The sequence below is a fragment of the Papaver somniferum genome, chromosome 10, assembly GCF_003573695.1.
Source record: "Papaver somniferum cultivar HN1 chromosome 10, ASM357369v1, whole genome shotgun sequence".
Classification (NCBI taxonomy): Eukaryota; Viridiplantae; Streptophyta; class Magnoliopsida; order Ranunculales; family Papaveraceae; genus Papaver; species Papaver somniferum.
In genome coordinates, this window is record NC_039367.1 from 75,328,319 (window position 1) to 75,349,725 (window position 21,407).

The window sequence follows — 21,407 nt, forward strand, 5'->3', positions numbered from 1 at the left end:
GGTATCAGATCTCACTATTAGATCTTACATGGGGAAAGATAGAAATAACCAGTGCCAGTTAGTGAACTAGATTAGTTTAGAACTGGGTTGTATTGTGACATAAATCTTAATCACTAAAAGCTATGAATAATTAAAAGATTTATTTGATTGATTGATTTGTTTGTTTGATTGTTTGTGTATGTAATGAAATAAAAATTGTAGTGTACGCCAATAACTTTAGCTAATAAAGGTTAGGGAATAATTAGTCTAAAAAGTATGAACACGTAGAAAATCCTATACTAGAAAAATAGTGATATTAGTATTATTGATAAATCTTGAAAGTTACATAGAAACTTATTGAATTCCTTGACTTATACATAGAGTCAACAATTTATAATTACATAAATGTTAATAATATTATTGAAACTTAATAAATTTTTTAAGAGTAGTTAAAATAATAGTTCGACCATTAATGTTAATCATATTAAATGATAATAATATCCCAAATAATCATAACAAGAGTAATTTTAACATTTATCAAATAATATTGTATTGAACTTTATCTAATTAAAAATCGTATTAGCAAATGTATAAGGGCAAAAATAATAATTAGGATCAAGTAATTACGCAAAAATATTAATAATTATCTACGGTTAGATTTTTAAATTAAATAGAACTAGGAATACATTTTGTGCATTGAAATCAGATACATAATGTAAGACTTAGTAGATAAACCTAAGAACGTGCGGATATATTGTATAAAATAAAAAGACTAAATTTCTTGGTAGTCTTATGTTCGAACTTTCTTTAGTCTAATGACTGATTTGGTAAATCACTAAAATTAACTAAGTACATATAAAGAAATAATAATAATAGTATTCGAATGCTTAGAACAATATTAGACTTGAAAGAAAATAGATTTATATATTGATAGGATACCTTACATTAATAGAAAAATCTAAAGACTAGTGAGATATACTATAATTTTATGCAAACTCAAATTTAGGTCATATTAAATTACCAACGCTAAAACTTATATAATAAGATATAGTATATGGATTCAATCTGAATGAATAAAATCTGTTATATCAACATTTACATGAATGTAGAATCACATTTAAAGATTAAGACAAGTGTACCAACTGACCAATCAACAAAACAGTAACGATAGTAGTAAGAATGATGAGAATAATAACACAGTTAATAATATTGTTTGAGTAAATAAGCTAGTAGCAAATCTATAGTAAATAATATTTGGAAAATTTATCTATGGTATTACGGTAAATTTAAAATTATCAAATATTATAAATTGACGTGAATCGAATTTGGATTACTTATAATGATAAATAACAATAAAATAAAATAAAATGAAGTTTGATGATTAAATTGTCTAAAATAATGTGAACTATTTATATATTTTACGAAGTAAATTTATTAGAATTACACCAATTACGATAAAAGTTTAGAGATTAATTAATTTTAATAAATTAATATTTAGTTAATCCAGCACTGGGAAATAGTGAGGTTGGTAATTCTGATGTGTTCGGGTGATACTTGTTACGTAGGAAGGCATTGTCAGGCGTCGCGAACCTAGACAGGGCAACTGCATTCTTGTATCACTATGCATAGAAGGAAGACTTGCTTCTATTAGTGGACCGATAGATCCCAAATTTTACTTAGAAACCTTGTTGAAATAGAACTAGTAACTTATTGAAATAAAAACTAATCTATTGAACCTAGAGCCACAAATTTTAGTTGTAGAAAGCTATATAGATTTGTGCTTTTGTTATCGTGTTGTTTTGCGCTTAGACAAGAGATAAGATTATTCTATAAGGTGGGGAGTTTTTGAAGATCAGAAGGATGGTTTGATTTTCGAGGACGAAAATGTTACAAGGTGGGGAGGATGTAAAGACCCTCAAGCTCGTCAACACTATTATACTAGTCAAGAGACGTCTTAGCCGATAATAACACGATTAGTTTAACATGAACGATAACTAATGGAAATTAATCTAACAACCAGCTACAAACGAAACTAGTACCGTTGAGTAGGACTCGAAAAGTTACGCGGAATAGACTACTCGAACGTGTCATTCGGATACCGGAAGAAGAAGATATCATCAGACTTGTTCAAGGGCAAAATAGTCATTTTGCAACTTAGCCGACCTGGGATGCCCATGTCCAAGTGATGGGTGCCTTTATAGATTTCTTTGACCTTATCTTCACCCACCAAGAAGATAAACTCTTATTCTTCTTTCTTCTTCTTCTTTTTTCTTCTCGTTTCTTTCTTCTTCTCTTCTTCTTGTTCTTCGCCTGCGAGAGAGTTCAGAGTGGTGAGTGAGAATTAATTGATGAAAATCAGGTAATGATGTTGTGTAGATGATACATGGGATGTTGGAGATGTGAATCATGATGAAGAACAATTACGGCTGAATCTGAGAGTATCGAAACTAGGGTTTGGTATGAAGATTGAGAGGTGAAATAGGTTGATGTTAGATGAGGAACATGAGGGTTGTAGTTGAATTGAATATATGAAGTTGATTTAGTGAAGAATCGAAGGGTTAAGGTTTCTGCAAATTGAATTGAAATTCAATTTAGGGTTTCATGAAATTAAACTTCGAGAAGATGGAGTTGAACTGGTGAGGAATTATTAGAGATGGGTTTGATATCAATTAGAGTTTGGAATTGCAGAATAACACGAAATGGATAAATGGGGTTTGAACAGTAATTCAGAAATTCAGTATTAAGTAAATTGAAGCTGAGATTGAGGTTTGAAGATGTTAATGATTGTTGGTGTTCGTGAGATTGAGTAAAAGAAGAGTAGCTGCAGCTGAGGTTAAGATGATAGCAGTGTTTGGTGTTTGAGTACATGGCTTGGAGTTGATGATGAAATGGTTGTGCTAATGAGTTCTGAGTAGTCTTGAGATGTGTTGGTGAATCAAAGATCAAAGTGAGAAGCAGAAACTGAATTCAATTTCCTGAGCAGCACGGATCAGAGGTAATGGTTATCTTAAGTTAACTTTGTTAAGATGTTCATTTTGATTGTTGGGTGTATGATGTTAATGGAGCTAATTAAGATTAAAATGAATATAAGAATCTGTAATGGAACTGCATATGTAGATTAGGTATATGTAATGAAGTACAGTTGAGGAGTATGTGTTTGAGATGTAGAAGTTAATGTTCTGTGTGGAATAGAATATAAATTATGATCTGCCTGTTGTGTTAATGTGTTGTATTGAATTCGTTGGATTTTATGAGAATGGCGATCTGAATATGAATTGTAAGTTGTGATGGAGATGATGGTGAAAATGCAGGATTAAGGTTGAACTGCAACCATGTTGTATCTAAAAGGGACGAAGAAAGAGTTGAATTGAATTGAATTGGGTCAGTTGTATTGCAGGAACTTGAATTCTGTTCCAGGGAAGAGTTAAGTTGTAATGAAGACTTATATCTTATGGATGAAGAAGTTGAATTAGATGTTATGTGATTGAGTTTTAGAATGAAGGTTAGATGAATATGTTGAGTTGAATCTCTTCAGTTGAAGCTTGCAATTGCAATTGCAGGTAGGCATAGTTTATAATTGTAATTGAAATTTGTAGTTTAGTTGAATGATTGAATTAATTCATTATTAGATTGAAGTTGAACTTGAGCTAGGTTGTAGAGTTAGAGTTGCAGTTTTTGTGAGAAGAATCGTTAGCCTGTCTGACTGAGCTTATTCAGTCTTATTTAGTTTTATTTAGTTGACTCAGTTAATCTGACTGAGTCTGGTTGACCCTGTTAACCTGAGTTGAATCAGTTTGACTCAGTGACCAGACCAGTAAACCGTTGACTTTGACCATGACTTGACCTTGGTGTTGATGGTGGTTTTTAGTTCGGGGATAAAATTGTAAAACCCTGTATTTAATGCGTCATTGCTCTACAAAGAGGTTGAGCCATTTAAAGTGATGAGTGCTCAAACCTCTCAACTTACATATGTATTGAGCAATTCAGTATATTTAATGCGTCATCGCTCTGCAAAGAGGTTGAGCCATTTAAAAGTGATGAGTGCTCAAACCTCTCAACTTACATATGTATTGAGTAATTCAGTACATTTATATATGAAATTTATCCAGAATGGTGCGTGAAGCAACAGTCCCAGATATTCTGTAAATTTTGACATATCGCATTATTCGCTAATGCATAGCCTGCCTAGTATTTTCTTATGCTATGTTCCTAGCCGAACTCTCAATATTGGCATGACATGACGATTAACGTTCACTCGCAACTGAGTAGCATAAATCTCCCGAAGTGTCAGTATTGAGACCTGCATGAAAATACTCATATAGGCTACACTACCCTCTGACAAGGAGATCAGCGTGTTTACACGCCTTTCAATTGAAAGTTAGTGCGATCGAACGCGTTTAAATTCCTTAAAGGAAATCTATCATGTCCATATCAGTCTTAAGAAGTGATCATGACCACATAATTTGGTCGCGCGATTCAGCAAGCCTGGGCTACTCCAGGCGGAACTAAGCAATCACTGTATTGACCACCGGCAGGCCCAATAGTTCCCTAGCTTATCTAATCCTACCTAGTACATCCACGGCTCTTTGAATGATGGACCCAAATATGGGTGATCCGGCTGTTGAAGGAAAGAGCTCAAACGAGCTAGACCGGCCAAAACGGTCTCAGAAACATCACGACCGTCCAACTTCGCCAGCCTAGTTGGACGACTTAGATTTTCCTACAAATGATTAAAGGAGTATTGGCGTGTTCAGTGGCGGCCCAAATCCTCCCTTGGTCGATCGACCTGCCCACAACAGGTCCAGAGAATGCCAAAATGTTTATCCAAACTAGAGCAAACGGGCTATTATAAAAACCCTAATTGGGTCGCGGCAGTATACAACTGTCACAAATCAATCATGTCCGTCCAACTTAGCCAGCCTAGTTGGACGACTTAGATTGCGTTTCAGACGATCAAGAATGCGGATATGAGTTCACCGCCGGTCCAACTTCATTACCATTCGATCGACTTGCCTGTGAGAAGTCAATAACGCATCGAATCGCTCGATTGAACTAGAGTAGTCGCGGCTGTTCGAAACCCTAATTCATGTTTGCGGTAGTATGCTACTATCGCAAATCGATCGTGACCACTTATCTTCGCCAGCCGAATCAAGTGGCTTAGATCCGATCTTAGATGACCCAGGAGATGTCAACACACTCACTAGCGACTCATCTTCACACATGGCCAATCGGCCTGTTCGAATCAACGCCCAGTGCTTTGATTCGACTAGCCAAAATAGGTATGGCCACACGGCCCTTAAACCGTAAATTACATCAACGACAATATACAACTGCCGCAAATAGATCACGACCATCCAACTTCGCCAGCCTAGTCGGACGGTGTAGATTTATTTTCAGGAAACTGACAAAGCAGCATTGTGATCACCTACCACCCCTCCTCCACGGGGAGTGATCGACCAGGTGATAGCTCACCCATAGGGTCCTCAAACGATCACCCAAAGAGGGTTGATCGTGCTACTTTTAAGACGCTCAATCCTAACTGATTTGATCGAGCTAAAAAACAGCGATGCCTCTAACACATCGATTATTTTCAGCTGCTTATTCGAAAGCGATGCTTTACACACATCGATTATAAGCAATGCTTTATAAATATTGGTTTCACAAATAATTTATTATTTAACCAAAAAGCACCATGTGCTGCTTTCAGCGACGAGTCCCGTGACTCGACCCACTTACTCGAGACATCAAACATGTCACAAACTGGGGGATGCTCACTGGGGTATCGGTCTGGCGGTTTACAGCGTGCGACGTGCAACGCGTCCATTACGAGAACGTGTCAGGGAAGAACGTACGATTAACACAATGAGATGGTGGGTGAAGGCGTGACCAGTTTCCTCTCATAGTGGAAACATGGTGATCACCACTCTTTACACAACTCCACTACTCCATTACTTAATCTTCTCCACTTCCTATGAGATCAGGGGTGCGCTCAAATGACTTGTATAAATAGGTTTTCAACCTATTTCGACAAAAAGAACACAAGTGTTATCAACACAAGTATCCAGGAACCATATTATGATACAAGTCATAAAACAGCCACACCTTCATAATCTCAAACACCTTTTTCGCTTCCCTCCCTAAGATCAACCCATCTCCTTCATCTTGTGACCGAATTGAATCTGGAACGACCATTTGATGGTTTAGGCCAGAGTCTTACAGATTGATCTCTCGAATCTAAAAGTACTCACGTGAAGTGCATTTGTTTAGGGTTTGACTTCGTTTCTCATCAACACACCCAAATTTACCAAAAACAGCAGAACCAGTTTTTACCCTAAAACAACTGGCGACCACAGTGGGAGATTAATCTCTCGGTTGCAAGATCAATTTTTAATTTCATTTTGATTTTCTCAAATTCAAGATGGTAGATCTTAGGTCTGGATCAGCAACGAATCCTGATGTTATTGGCGCTGACAACACCCCTGGTGTCAACATTCCTGCCGGCGACACCAATGTACCACCTACCAGCACGATCAACGCATCTCGTAGTACTACATCCTCAACTACCAACACTAGCGGTGCATGAAACATTCCCTTAGGCGTGACACCTCCAATCACCAGAGCCAGAGCCGCTGCCGCCACCCATAGTATTTCTTCGAGCTAACAACCCCGGTTATTACTAAAGCTGCTGCCACTCCCCCATCAAGACGAGAGACTGGAGGAACCATAGGAGGCCAACCCCCTATCACCATTGTTGATTTGATGAAAAGACAAGAAGTTCTCGCTAAGGCTCAGACAGACATGGCTACAACTCAGAAAGAGGTACTTACTTTGCTTAAGACACTGACGGAGCAACTACCACAAGAGCCGCATCAGCCCATGGAACCAATAAGAAGTACTTTCAACACTCTTGGCGCAAGCACTTCAACAGGGCGTGTGTTATAATTTTGAAAGTGGTAGTAAAAGTTCGTTGCTCGGACTTGTAAATATTTAAAAATAAAAATATATACAAAAAATATTAACACTGGTGCGAGAAACTGGGGCTTAGGATTCGGCCAAATTCATTTCTTAAATGGTTCAGATATTAATTCTAGGAAATTATAATTCAAATCAAAATGAATATTAACTCTATTCTTTGCCAAAGTAGATTTTATAAAATATTAGTTGTATTTCTTAAGCATGGCATATCAAAAATCCCTAGGACTAAGCATAAACCATCAAATGAAATCACAAATAATTAATTAAAATCTTAATTCAATTAAAATTGGTGCAAAAAGTAAATAAAGAATTAAATAAAATTACCACATGGATGAATTAAGGCTTCCTTCGTCGCCCCAGTGTTGGGGTTTATCTCCTCATATTAATCATAATCTCAAAATACATGTATAAAGCTCAAAAGTTGATTAAAGGGAGTAAAACAATTGAACAGAAAAATTGCAACAGAAATAGCTGTTGCAAAGTCGTTGTTCAACTGTTACAAGAAGAACGATACAAATGTTATGCTGTTGGAATACCCAAAATACGACCCACACTACGGCCCACTGCTCTGCGTCGTAAACACTGTTGGAGAAAGACTGTCTATGCAAGTCCGTTCTTCGTGTTCTTGTCCTTCATCAGTGGCAGCAGCAGCAGAAACTCAACTCGTGATTTCTGCTTCCTGCGCTCTCCTATCTTCTCCCCACTCTCGACCACCCTTCCCAATGACCGATACTTGTATTTATAGTGTTTTGGAGCAAGAAATCCGACCATTGATTGCGTATATTTTCTCTTTAATTCGATTATTCTTTGCTGCCCAAAAATGAGAATATTTACCATTTATAGAATTTCCACACGTTAACTCGCTCCCAAAACGCTCCAAATTAGTTTCTTCATGCCTCAGAAGCTTTCCCGCACCTCCATATCACTCCATGCACAACACAAACACACTTGAGCTCGTGTTCAGTGTGTGTTGCTCTGTTTTGAGTTTGGTGAATCGAACCGAGAATTCCAGCCTCAATTGATTGATTCTGACACCCATACTGTGTTCCTTAAGATATATCACATCTTCCTACCAAGTTTGGGCCATTGAATCGCACCACAACACCTTCATTTTGTCGATTGAAATTCTGCCAGTTGATGAACCAATTTTCCCGCCAATTTTATTCTTTCAAATCGTGAAGAAGGTGTCCCCTTAGTAATTAGGTTACCCCTTATCCAAAAGCGAGAGTCCGAATAACACTTGTCCTCCGTGTGCCAAAATTAACTTTTCGAGCCGAATTTTCCAAAAATGTTTATTTCCTAAAAATACATAAAAACACAATATTAATACAAAAATAGAGTTCCAAGAATACGGACATTGAGGACAAATTAGACACAAAAATGTGTCTATCAAATACCCCCAAACTTATTATTTGCTAGTCCTCGAGCAAAACTAAAAAATAAAACCGAGTTAATCTCGGGTGGGTTTAACAGAGGTGTACCCACAAAAACCATGAATTCTAATTGGTCACAAGTATCCAAAGAGCTATGAGGACATACATATTCTCAACCTATCTCCAAGTAACTAGAATGCCAGAGAAATTAAAGGTGTCAGCTCTAAAGCTGACTGAAGAAAAGGGGAGACACATCCGCACGACTGCTAGATAAAGAGATATCTGCTACACATCTAGATAAACATTGTAAGATGCGTCCGCTGCTTTACAGCTGGATAAGATTAGGAGAGAGATAAAGATGAGAGGGACATCTGCTACACAGCTGGACTAATTACGTGTGATGAGTTAAACCAGTGCTAGAAAGATCTTGTGCCAGATTGAAAGCAGACTAACAAAGCAACCAAAATGCATCTTTCTTCGACTCTCTCACAGTGCTCAGTAGAAATAACGTCTTCTTCGGTCTTCAACTGTTGATGATAAACTCTCGAACCTCATAGAACCTTGACAATTAACTCTTCTCTTCGATTTCTTGCTTGACTTATAAATTTCTTCTTCCCTATGGCCTTATTGAACAAAAAGAACGTAATGATGTTTCTTTCTTTTCTTTTTTTTTTCACTTCATTTTTCATTTTTTTTTACAAGACAAAAATTTACATGGTCATGAGAGAAGGACTTTAGAACTTGGATCTTCACAACTTGTGATGTCTTGATATCATGAACTTCAACAACTTATATCATTTGCTCTTGTACTTCTTGTAACTAAGTCTTCAACTTTGACTTTTGAATTATTCTTTTCTATTGTTGCTTCTAAACCTTAAACGTATTCAACTTTTTCATAAATTTTGATGTCACTCCGCTTGTTGATGATGATAAGTTTCTACTGAGAGAGAGTCGTAATTCAGTAACTAAGACTACATTGTGAGGTTGCTCTGTCTTTCTGGCATTTCCTTCTGACCTACTTGCCTTTCCATCATGGATGGTTAGGTCCATCACGGTTACCCTCTAAAAGGAACAAGTTCTCTCCTGAATTTCAAGGATCTCAATGTCTTTTTCTCTAATGTCTCAATAGGTTGTTATCTCTAGCATTCCAATTTCTATCTTTTCGGTGAGAAACAGTATGTAAACTTAGATAACCGGGTACTATGTGACGCTAGAAGTTTCAAATATGCGACTAAAATGTTTCTCCCATACCCCCAAACTTAAATCTAACATTGTCCTCAACGTTCTAAAGATGAAACTAAAAGCATGAACAAGGAGAAACTGTTACCATTTGAAGCAAAAAGAGTTAAGGAAGGATATTACCGTGTTGCATGAGATTGGGTTACCTCCCAAGAAGTACTAAGTTTAAAGTCTTCAGCCAGACGTAGGAAATGTTTAGTCAACTCGAACCGTATAACAGTAGCCGGAATAACTGTGGGTCTTTAAAACCAAAAAAGCTGACAAAAGGAAACTGCAGTGAACCAACGAAATGAACAACACTAGCATGCCCTTACCTAGTTTCCTGATAACTATTGCTAATTGTGGTTCAGGTTCAGGTTCTATGAAAGGGTCTAAATAGAATATTTTCATTGGCTGCGTTTCTTCATAGGTTGGATCCAAATTATTAGGTCCTAGAGTCTGGAAAAACTCAAATATGATCTTAGAAGCACAAAGTAATAACCTAAATAATTGGATCCTCTAAGTCAATCAGATATGACTTACATAATTGACCAAGTGAGAATAGTGGTCATTCTTAAGCAAATGTGTCGATTCTAATTTCCTAAGCATTTAGGTTTAGTCTCACAACTTAATATTCGACACATTTGGAATATAAACGTTCCCACAGTTGGAAGAAAACTATTTGGTGGGAAAACAAAGTCAATCTGGGGATCATAGCCTGGGCAAACCACATCAACCAGAGGATGGGTTTCTAACGACTGAACTCTACATGGACATCATTAGGCTCGGGAAAACGAGTATGAAGGTAATCTTGTAAAATGGTCGAGGCACAGATATCAAGTCCTAAGTGTGGGGACTTTCTGAGAGTTAAAGGTAAGGCACTAGGGAAGTGATAATCACCCCCAAACTTAGAGTTTTCAGTGTCTCTAGATAGACCTCTAATTATTTCTTGAATTTCCGTATCTTCAGAGTCCTTAAAATATTCAAGAGATTCTTCTAAGTTATTATCAGGTAGTGCATCTTTACTCATCTCTACGGGTCTATCTTCTTCTTCCAAGACTATTGTTTCTAAGTCGCTAGACTCTAAAACAGTATTTTCGAAATGAACCCGTTCCTCTAAACCACTATCGGCTTCGTAATCAAAAGGAAAAACTACATCGTCTAAAACGGTGGTATCCCTAATCAAATCCTCGTCCTTTTGAATAGGTGAATAATCATAAAAATTATTTGGATTTGAACTAGAAATAATATAATCACTATACATCTCAATTGGATTACTAGACTCCTGATCACTATGCCTACATATTTCAGATTCTTCATTACTGCTATCCTCATCATCATAGTACGAAGATGATTGAACCTTATCTAAATAAGTAGTGTCTGTTATTCTAACCTCGTCCTCTAAATTAGGCAAATATTCACTATTTACATCAAGGGTAAAATTGGAAACACTATTTTGGAAATTTAGATCTTTTAGAGAAGTTCTATTCTTGGTCTCTAACAAAAGCTTTTGGGCTGACTCACATGAATTCCTGACGTAATCTAGGAAATCAGGTAAAGAAAGTTCACTCATTGCATTATTTTCGTCCATAACTAAGTTATTCATTTCGGCGAACTTACGTGCTGTCTCAGCTAACTTACGTGTCGACTCAAGTAAAGAGGAATTAGCAGAATTTTTGTCGTATAACTGATGGTTGTGAGGATAGTGATTGGGCTCACCATGGTATGAACCATAACCTTGAAAAGTTTGGCGTTCCCAACCACTATTCCCACCATGGTAATAAAACTGATGATGTCCATATTCAAATTCAGGTCGATATTCATTGTATTGGCTTCTATCATACCAGCTCGACATTCTTAATTGCAAGGGAATTCTACAAAATCACAAACAAGGACGACTCGACTCCACCAAAACAAACCTAAATATTTCTAGCAAACAAAAAGCATGATGGCTCCACTTAGATTGTTTCTAGACCAGCTTCTATCTTTCGAAAGGGAATTCGTTGCAATTTGAGCAAACCCCTCTGGAATCAATCCGAGTCAAGGTAAGTTGAATTGAGGCGAGGGAAGCTCGGTGGAGCTTTGATACCCAAGGCCTCACCGCTATCACAAGGTGGCGCAGTCACGCATTCAACTCACAGAAACCATCATGAACTTTGGAGTGTGCTTAAAGAGCAACCAATATTTTTCGAACGAGTTTCCTATTAAGCTCGTTACCCTATCGGTCTCGTTCTATTCCAAATTTTAAGCTTGGGTTCGCGTTAGGTTTCGGTTTCCTAAGGCGGGAAAGAAGGGAGCGGTGATGAAATCCAAACCCTTATCTTGTATTGGCCAGTCCTTGCCCTTTACTAGGAATTTAAAAACAGTCCAAATTCGTCCTCAAACAATTAGCACCTTAAGGCAGACACTAACTCGCTTACAGGAGATTCGCGAGTGTTTCGATGGACTTACCTCCCGTACCAGACGGGGGATGAACCGTTGAAGTCGACTCGGACCACGACTCCTATGTCGTGTACGAACCCGAGGGGCCGAGACGATATAGTAATCGTCGTCCTTCCCTGCACACAGTTTATATAAATTTTTTTTTTTTTAATAATACCCTTCCGTAGGGTTAAAAAAAAAGTCCAATTGTTTAAAGTCCAAAGTCCAAAATAAATAAATAAAAATTGCAGTTTTCCTCACACACTCTAAAAAAAATTAAAAATTAAAAATTAAATCCTAAAATTGTCCTTTTTTTCTTCTCTTTTCGCTTTTCGCTTTAAGCTTTTTCCTCTCCAAGTCCTTAGTGCTCCACTTCGAACCTGTAAATCAAAGAAAAGAAAGACAAAGTAAAAAGGAACAAAGAATAAAAAAAAATAAACCTAAAAAAATTTAAAAATAAATCTATATACAAGTCTGCATCAGCGGCGCCATTTTGTTATAATTTTGAAAGTGGTAGTAAAAGTTCGTTGCTCGGACTTGTAAAGATTTAAAAATAAAAATATATACAAAAATATTAACACTGGTGCGAGAAACTTGGACTTAGGATTCGGCCAAATTCATTTCTTAAATGGTTCAGATATTAATTCTAGGAAATTGTAATTCAAAACAAAATGAATATTAACTCTATTCTTTGCCAAAGTAGATTTTATAAAATATTACTTGTATTTCTTAAGCATGGCATATCAAAAATCCCTAGGACTAAGCATAAACCATCAAATGAAATCACAAATAATTAATTAAAATCTTAATTCAATTAAAATTGGTGCAAAAAATAAATAAAGAATTAAATAAAATTACCACATGGATGAATTAAGGCTTCCTTCGTCGCCCCAGTGTTGGGGTTTAGCTCCTCATATTAATCATAATCTCAAAATACATGTATAAAGCTCAAAAGTTGATTAAAGGGAGTAAAACAATTGAACAGAAAAATTGCAACAGAAATAACTGTTGCAAAGGCGCTGTTCAACTGTTACAAGAAGAACGATACAAATGTTATGCTGTTGCAATACCCAAACTACGACCCACACTACGACCCACTGCTCTGCGTCGTAAACACTGTTGGAGAAAGACTGTCTATGCAAGTCCGTTCTTCGTGTTCTTGGCCTTCATCAGTGGCAGCAGCAGCAGCAGAAACTCAACTCATGATTTTTGCTTCCTGCGCTCTCCTATCTTCTCCCCACTCTCGACCACCCTTCCCAATGACCGATACTTGTATTTATAGTGTTTTGGAGCAAGAAATACGACCATTGATTGCGTATATTTTCTCTTTAATTCGATTATTATTTTATGCCCAAAAATGAGAATATTTACCATTTATAGAATTTCCACACGTTAACTCGCTCCCAAAACGCTCCAAATTAGTTTCTTCATGCCTCAGAAGCTTTCCCGCACCTCCACATCACTCCATGCACAGCACAAACACACTTGAGCTCGTGTTCAGTGTGTGTTGCTCTGTTTTAAGTTTGGTGAATCGAACCGAGAATTCCAGCCTAAATTGATCGATTCTGACACCCATACTGTGTTCCTTAAGATATATCACATCTTCCTACCAAGTTTGAGCCATTGAATCGCACCACAACACCTTCATTTTGTCGATTGAAATTCTGCCAGTTGATGAACCAATTTTCCCGCCAATTTTATTTTTTCAAATCGTGAAGAAGGTGTCCCCTTAGCAAACAGTGGTGTCCCCTTAGTAATTAGGTTACCCCTTATCCAAAAGTGAGAGTCCGAATAACACTTGTCCTCCGGGTGCCAAAATCAACTTTTCGAGCCGAATTTTCTAAAAATGTTTATTTCCTAAAAATACATAAAAACACAATATTAGTACAAAAATAGAGTTCCAACAATACGGACATTGAGGACAAATTAGACACAAAAATGTGTCTATCAGCGTGCATTCATAGATGAGGAAGTTCGTGTTTCTCATGAGCGCTCAAGAGAAAGGAATCATCCATCCAATTTCATCACATGTGAGGATCTAGAGCGACTTCTCCAAAATTAAGGCAAGGAAAACCCGGTAGACCTGCATCAGCATCAACCTCCTTATCCTCCTGATGTGCAAAGAGTTCCTCTCCCAAGAGGATACTCTTCTCCCCAATTTTCTCTTTATGATGGTACTGGTAATACTCGTGAACACATCTCTCGTTTTCTGGAGTCATTAGGAGAGCACGAATACAACCATGTCCTCCGCCTGAAAGAGTTCTCGAAGTCACTTACTGGGAAAGCGTACACCTGGTACAACAACATTGCACCAAACAACATATCCAACTGGTGTGAGATGGTAACTACTTTCTACAAGAAGTATTTCTTCATATCCGAGCAAATCACCTTTTCAGACTTAGGGAGAATGTTCCAGCGAAACAATGAGCATCCAAATGATTACGTCAAAAGATTTAGGATTCAAGCGCTGGATTGCCACGATCCAAACGTGACTGAACAACAACTGGTAGATTCATGCATTAATGGCATGGTTCCCATATATCGCGCTCTGCTGGAGAACTTGCGTTTCCAGACCTTTTATGAACTTCATGAATTCGCTAAACGCTCGGCAACGACATCACCGACACTACTAGAGAGGACCAGACCCGCCAGAAACGAAGATGCACGTGAGACTCGAGGAAGCAGACGTCTCATCAACAAACAATACAATGATGGGACCTCTGTAAGTGTAGTGGGTGAAGGAGGAAAGAGAAAAGCTCCAGCGGAGGAAAGACAAGGAGATCAGCGTGTTTACACGCCTTTCAATTGAAAGTTAGTGCGATCGAACGCATTTAAATTCCTTAAAGGAAATCTAGACTGTCCATGATTTGGTCGCACGATTCAGCAAGCCTGGGCTACTCCTGGCAGAACTAAGCAATCACTGTATTGACCACCGGCGGGCCCACTAGTGCCCTAGCCGATCGAATCCTACCTAGTACATCCGCGGCGCTTTGAATGATGGACCCAAACATGGGTGATCCGGCTGTTGAAGGAAAGAGCTCAAACTAGCTAGACCGGCCAAAACGGTCTCAGAAACATCACGACCGTCCAACTTCGCCAGCCTAGTTGGACGACTTAGATTTTCCTACAAATGATTAAAGGAGTATTGGCGTGTTCAGTGGCGGCCCAAATCCTCCCTTGGTCGATCGACCTGCCCACAACAGGTCCAGAGAATGCCAAAATGTTTATCCAAACTAGAGAAAACGCGCTATTATAAAAACCCTAATTGGGTCGCGGCAGTATACAACTGTCACAAATCAATCATGTCCGTCCAACTTATCCAGCCTAGTTGGATGACTTAGATTGTGTTTCAGACGATCAAGAATGCGGATATGAGTTCACCGCCGGTCCAACTTCATTACCATTCGATCGACTTGCATGTGAGAAGTTAATAACGCATCGAATCGCTCGATTGAAATAGAATAGTCGCGACTGTTCTAAACCCTAATTCATGTTTGCGGTAGTATGCTACTATCGCAAATCAATCGTGACCACTTATCTTCGCCAGCCGAATCAAGTGGCTTAGATCCGATCTTAGATGACCCAGGAGATGTCAACACACTCACTAGCCACTCATCTTCACACATGGCCAATCGGCCTGTTCGAATCAACGCCCAGTACTTTGATTCGACTAGCCAAAATAGGGATGGCCACACGGCCCTTAAACCGTAAATTACATCAACGACAATATACAACTGCCGCAAATAGATCACGACCATCCAACTTCGCCAGCCTAGTCGGACGGTGTAGATTTATTTTCAGGAAACTGACAAAGAAGCATTGTGATCACCGACCACCCCTCCTCCACGGGGAGTGATCGACCAGGTGATAGCTCACCCATAGGGTCCTCAAACGATCACCCAAAGAGGGTCGATCGTGCTACTTTTAAGACGCTCAATCCTGACTGATCCGATCGAGCTCCAAAACAGCGATGCCTCTAACACATCGATTATTTTCAGCTGCTTATTTGAAAGCGATGCTTTACACACATCGATTATAAGCAATGCTTTATAAATATTGGTTTCACAAATAATTTATTATTTAACCAAAAAGCACCATGTGCTGCTTTCAGCGACGAGTCCCGTGACTCGACCCACTTACTCGAGACATCAAACATGTCACAAAATGGGGGATGCTCACTGGGGTATCGGTCTGGCGGTTTACAGCGTGCGGCGTACAACGCGTCCATTACGAGAACGTGTCAGGAAGAACGGACGGTTAACACAATGAGATAGTGGGTGAAGGCGTGACCAGTTTCCTCTCATAGTGGAAACATGGTGATCACCACTCTTTACACAACTCCACTACTCCATTACTTAATCTTCTCCACTTCCTATGAGATCAGGGGTGCGCTCAAATGACTTGTATAAATAGGTTTTCAACCTATTTCGACAAAAAGAACACAAATGTTATCAACACAAGTATTCAGGAACTATATTCTGATACAAGTCATAAAACAACCACACCTTCATAATCTCAAACACCTGCTTCGCTTCCCTCCCTAAGATCAATCCTTCTCCTTCACCTTGTGACCGAATTGAATATGGAACGACCATTTCTTGGTTTAGGCCAGGATCTTCCAGATTGATCTCTCGAATCTAAAAGTACTCACGTGTTGTGCATTTGTTTAGGGTTTGAATTTGTTTCTCATCAACACACCCAAATTTACCAAAAATAGCAGAACCAGTTTTTACCCTCAAACACTTGGATGGACGTTGACCGTTACTTGACCCTTCTGACCATTAGAGACCGTCAGCTGACCAATTGGACCATGCCTTGGTTAATGGGCCTATTTAGAGAACTTTGGCTTAGGACTAGTTATCTTCTGTTGATGATTCGGACCACTTGTGGTCTGAGTTAGCCTTTGGTTCCTTCTATAAGGTTGTAGATAACCATAAGACTTATTTAATGGACTATAGAACCAACCCAATTCAATTACTAAACCTTAGCTATGTTAAAGATAGAGAATGAAAAGGTGTAAAGTCATAAATGTGCATAGAACCATTAGATAAACTTGTATGATTCTTGTGTGAGCAATTTTGGCTAGTTTCTTAGACTTCTTGTGTGATTGACAGTTAGTCTGTATTAACAACGACCGACTCAAGGATGAACCATCGGATCGTGGATCTCGAGGTAGGCGAGGCTTGTCATCAAAAGAGGTGGGAATCGATAGCGAGTTCTCTTGGATTCATTATGGTTTACAAATCTTATATTGTGAAATTCATGCATATATTTGTGTGGTATGAGATGTGTGCCGACACTATATCCAGTATTCTATGGCTAGGGCGATACACCGCAATATTACACGGCTAGGGCAATACACCGCAATATTATTCTTCATTTATATCCAATATTTTATGACTACGACGATACACCGCAATATTATACGGCTCGGGCGATACACTGCAATGTTATTCTTTATTATGTGCGGCAACACACATCTCATACATGGATGTTTACTGTTTTTTATGAATGTTTACTGTTCTTTTAAATTTCTTTGAAAAAGTTAGGTTTCTACAGTATGTTTTTACTGTCTTTCCGTGTATTTTCGAATTTCGATAAAACCTGCATTGTCTTCAAATCATATTAATGATTACTTGAAAGTTAGTTGTTATTTCCACTGGGCACTCCTTTTAGGGATGATGTGCTCACCCATTCCCACTTTCAGTTTCAGTGTCAAATCAAGATGTGCATGTGGTGATGAAAGCTTCGAAGAATTATTTACGTTAGTTAGTTAGCTTTCGCTATGTTTATTCTGCGTTTATATTCTATTTGTAAATCAACTCACTATTGAATATGTATCATTTGAGAGGAGTTATTGTATATATATTTCTGATCGGGGCTAGTTTTTGGGTTAAGTTTTGTAGCAGATTTCTTATTTGAATGCTTAAGTTTATGTTGCACATCCTTAGTGCCTCATTTAATAGTTAATCTTTGGATTAGTCAGCTGCTAGCATTGGGGGCGTTACAAAGTAAATCTCCAAAAATCTGTCGTATTCTTCTCAAAGTATCTCCACTCAAGGCATTGTAGGATCCTGTTAAGAAGATTGAAAATGAAGAAGATGACTCTTGATGAGAGATATTTGAGAATCTCATTATTTCTCAATAGAAGAAGAACCACATCTTTCTCCTCTCTGGTGGAAGTGATGAAGACAAGGCTCTTGATATGGAATGGAAAATTCTTAACACAATCAAGGAGGTCTGTCATGGTTAAGCATGTCTTAAATGCTATGCCATCTCACCAAATGAGTATCTTAAAAATCCCAAAGGCAACAATCAAAGAGCTGGATACAGTACAAAGAAGATTCTGGTGGAAAAAAGCAGAATGGAAAAGGCATCTACTTCACTTCTTGGGATAATGTTTACAAGCAAAAAGCAAATGGAGGTATGGGATTTCGCGATCTAGAATGTTTCAACAAGGCTATTTTAGCAAAATCCGTATGGAGATTGTGTCACAATTCTCACCAGATGTGGGCTAAAGTTCTAAAAGAAAGAAACTTCCCCGATACGTCAATACTTCATGTAACAAAAAAGAAGAACAAAACTTGAGCTTGGCAAAGCATTTATGGTGAAATCAGCTTTGTTCAAAAGCATAGCTTCTGGTTGTTGGGAGACGGGAAGAAGATACTCACATGGAAGGACAACTGGATAGTAGGCAAACAAGAACCACCAGTTTCTATTGATGATTCTGAATTAGCAGTCATTTATGGCATTGTAAGTGACTTAATTGATGAAGATACTAAAGCTTGGAAAGCTACAATTTTTCACCAGCTCTTCTCAGCAGATGATGCAGAGAAAATCCTAAGCATGAGAATACCTGCATATTCTACAGACATGCTAATCTGGACTCTCACAAGGAATGGTCAATTTACGGTGAAATCTGCCTATTAAAAAATGGTGGACATCAAGACTAATGCAGCTGATACTCATGATACGAATATGACTTTACTATGGAAACAATTGTGGAATTTGGACACTCTGCCAAGAATAAAACCTTCTTATGGAAGTGTATGAATGACATAATACCTTCAAGTGAACGCATGAGAAGAGTAATGCAATATTCTGGAGATATGTGCAGCATGTGTAATCAAGCTGTTGAAACGACTAAGCACATAATATGGGAATGTCCTTTTGCTCGAGCTATTTGGACTTCAATACTTGTAGCTAGAAGAAGTATGGATGATGCTGGTACTACGGGACATGACTGGATTAACAGCTGGTTCACAAATGAGTTCATCAAACTAGATGCGGACTGGATAATCAAGATGGCAAATGCCTGTTGGAAAATTTGGAAAGAACGATGTAGATGTGTTTTCGATGGGAAGAAGCCAAACCCTGTGGAAACTATTTGGAGTATCCAATATCTCAACTAAACAGCAGGGTCAGGAATGAAGAGGATACAACAACATAGCTGTCACAACAACTTAACTAATATTTCTCAAAATACCTGGATACCTCCCACTGCTTTTACCTATTCTATATGATGTGATGCTTCTTTTAAATCTACTTTAACTGAAAATCACGCAGGTATTGGTCTAATACTTCGTAATGCTGCAGGTGAATTTGAACAAGGACGTTTCATCTATGAACGTGGATACCTAGACGCGGAGCATGCAAAAATTGAGGGGCTGAGGCAAGCTATGCTTTGGACGGAAGAACTCAACATATACCAAGTGTGTTTTGAACTCGATGCTCAAACTGTAGTGGCAACGGTCAAAGAAGATTATCAGAAAGCTAGATGGGAGACTCAAAAACTAGCTTTGGACATTATTAGTCTGTTTAGCAAGTGCTCACTCTGGACTTGCAAGTTTATCAATAGGAAGAATAATAAACCAGCAGATAAGCTGGCAAGACATTCGCGTTTGTTTCAAATTAATAGAAGTTGGATTCAGTATCCACCAAATTTTATTGTGGAAGCACTTATATATGCGGACGCAAATGGTGTACTCAACCCTATCATCTAATAAATTTTTCTTTTACTATCATAAAAAAGAAAAAAAAAAACTCAACTCGTCGAGAACTCATATCTGTCATGGATCGTGATAGGAAATCTCGGCGAGATCTTAGCCGTCTCGGTCTCAGTCCACCACATTGGCTACTAACTATGGTTCGTACCAGCTCAAAAACCAACTTATGTACGAGCCCAGCCATTTGGAGCAAAAACTTCGATTGTCCCTAGATTTTTGTCCTTCGCTTCCAAATTAACTACAACAAATGAAACAAACGTGTCATCAGCGTTAGGGTTAGGGTTCGGGTTCTTTTCTTCATCCCAGGTCCAAAAAAATTATAACTTTCGTACCCAGAAGAGATGTAAAGTAAACCTTTTCATAATCTTATATCTCAGACTCTCGATACCAGATTTCATAATGATTCTTCTTCTATGATACTCTCCTTCCAATCCTTTTCTTCAATAATTTGGGTATCTTTTCTTCTGATCTATATAGGGTTCCAAATTTCTTCCAGCTCCACCGATTAACAACATGAAGGTTCATCCAGCTCCAAAAAGAAGCCATTACGATATCAATTCAACTCTTTCAATTACAAACAGAATAATCAACCGGCAAAAGAAACTCCGTCGCCTTCCTCATATATTCAATAAAGTTTTAGAACTTCCGTTTCATTCAGAAACAGATGTTTTAATTGAAGAAAATTCTGACTTATTACGATTTTCTGTTAGTACTGAGAATTTAACTGACGATGTAAGTGCTCATATGATTGAGATTTATCCAGGTGTTACGAAGATTGTTATTCGAGGTAGTAATGTTGATGAATTGAATATATTAGATGAATTTGAGCTATGGAGGTTTAGGTTACCACAATCAACTACACCAGAACTTGCTGCTGCTAATTATATTAATGGAGAATTAGTTGTAACGGTTCCAAAGAGTTCGAGTTTGGCAAATCAAGAAAATGGTGAAGAAGAGGGAGAAGTTTGGGGAGGAGAAGGAGAAAATGGGGATCTTAGAGGAGGTAGAGTGAGTCATCTTGTTCTTGTACAGTAATTTTTACTTTTGTTTCTCTTTTCCCTTCTAAACAACTTTGTTTAATTGTATGTTGGTTTGAATTCAGAATTAGCTGTTTATCTTTCATCGGATGATTAATGGGTCTAATGAATCTCTTTCGAGTTCATCATTGATTTATGAATTCCGAAATCTGAAGTCTTTTTAGGATATCAGAATCTCATATGAAATAGAATTGACTTTTAGCAGTTCCAATAATGAATTGAAAGATTATTATCCCTATTTTAGAAAATTGCTCACTGAATTTCTGAAATTTTGAGCTTGTTAATTATGAGATATAATTAGAATTTGGACATTGATTGCTGGAGGTTTAATTGAGATGGAGGGGCGATTCTAGGGAGCTCCTGTATAATGCAAACAGTAAGGCTGAAACATTTTCCTT

General features: G+C 38.0%; 2 protein-coding genes across 2 annotated transcripts; both read left to right on the forward strand.

Moving 5' to 3' along the window:
- Positions 1 to 18,955: 18,955 nt before the first annotated feature.
- Positions 18,956 to 19,969, forward strand: LOC113315798. The gene is made up of 2 exons (XM_026564047.1): positions 18,956 to 19,358; positions 19,533 to 19,969. Exons 1-2 carry the CDS (start codon positions 18,956 to 18,958, stop codon positions 19,967 to 19,969), a joined length of 840 nt encoding a protein of 279 aa, XP_026419832.1.
- Positions 19,970 to 20,244: 275 nt separating this feature from the next.
- On the forward strand, positions 20,245 to 21,145 carry LOC113317264. Its single transcript, XM_026565407.1, has one exon. It carries the CDS (start codon positions 20,486 to 20,488, stop codon positions 21,005 to 21,007), a length of 522 nt encoding a protein of 173 aa, XP_026421192.1. The 5' UTR covers positions 20,245 to 20,485; the 3' UTR covers positions 21,008 to 21,145.
- The last annotated feature ends 262 nt before the right edge of the window (positions 21,146 to 21,407 follow it).

Bases quoted from the DNA above. Each gene is read 5' to 3' on its own strand.
- LOC113315798 (XM_026564047.1), top strand. From the start codon at position 18,956: ATGGAAACAATTGTGGAATTTGGACACTCTGCCAAGAATAAAACCTTC. The intron at 19,359-19,532 runs GTATCCAATATC...AAAATCACGCAG, and splicing joins CCCTGTGGAAACTATTTGGA to GTATTGGTCTAATACTTCGT.
- LOC113317264 (XM_026565407.1), top strand. From the start codon at position 20,486: ATGAAGGTTCATCCAGCTCCAAAAAGAAGCCATTACGATATCAATTCA.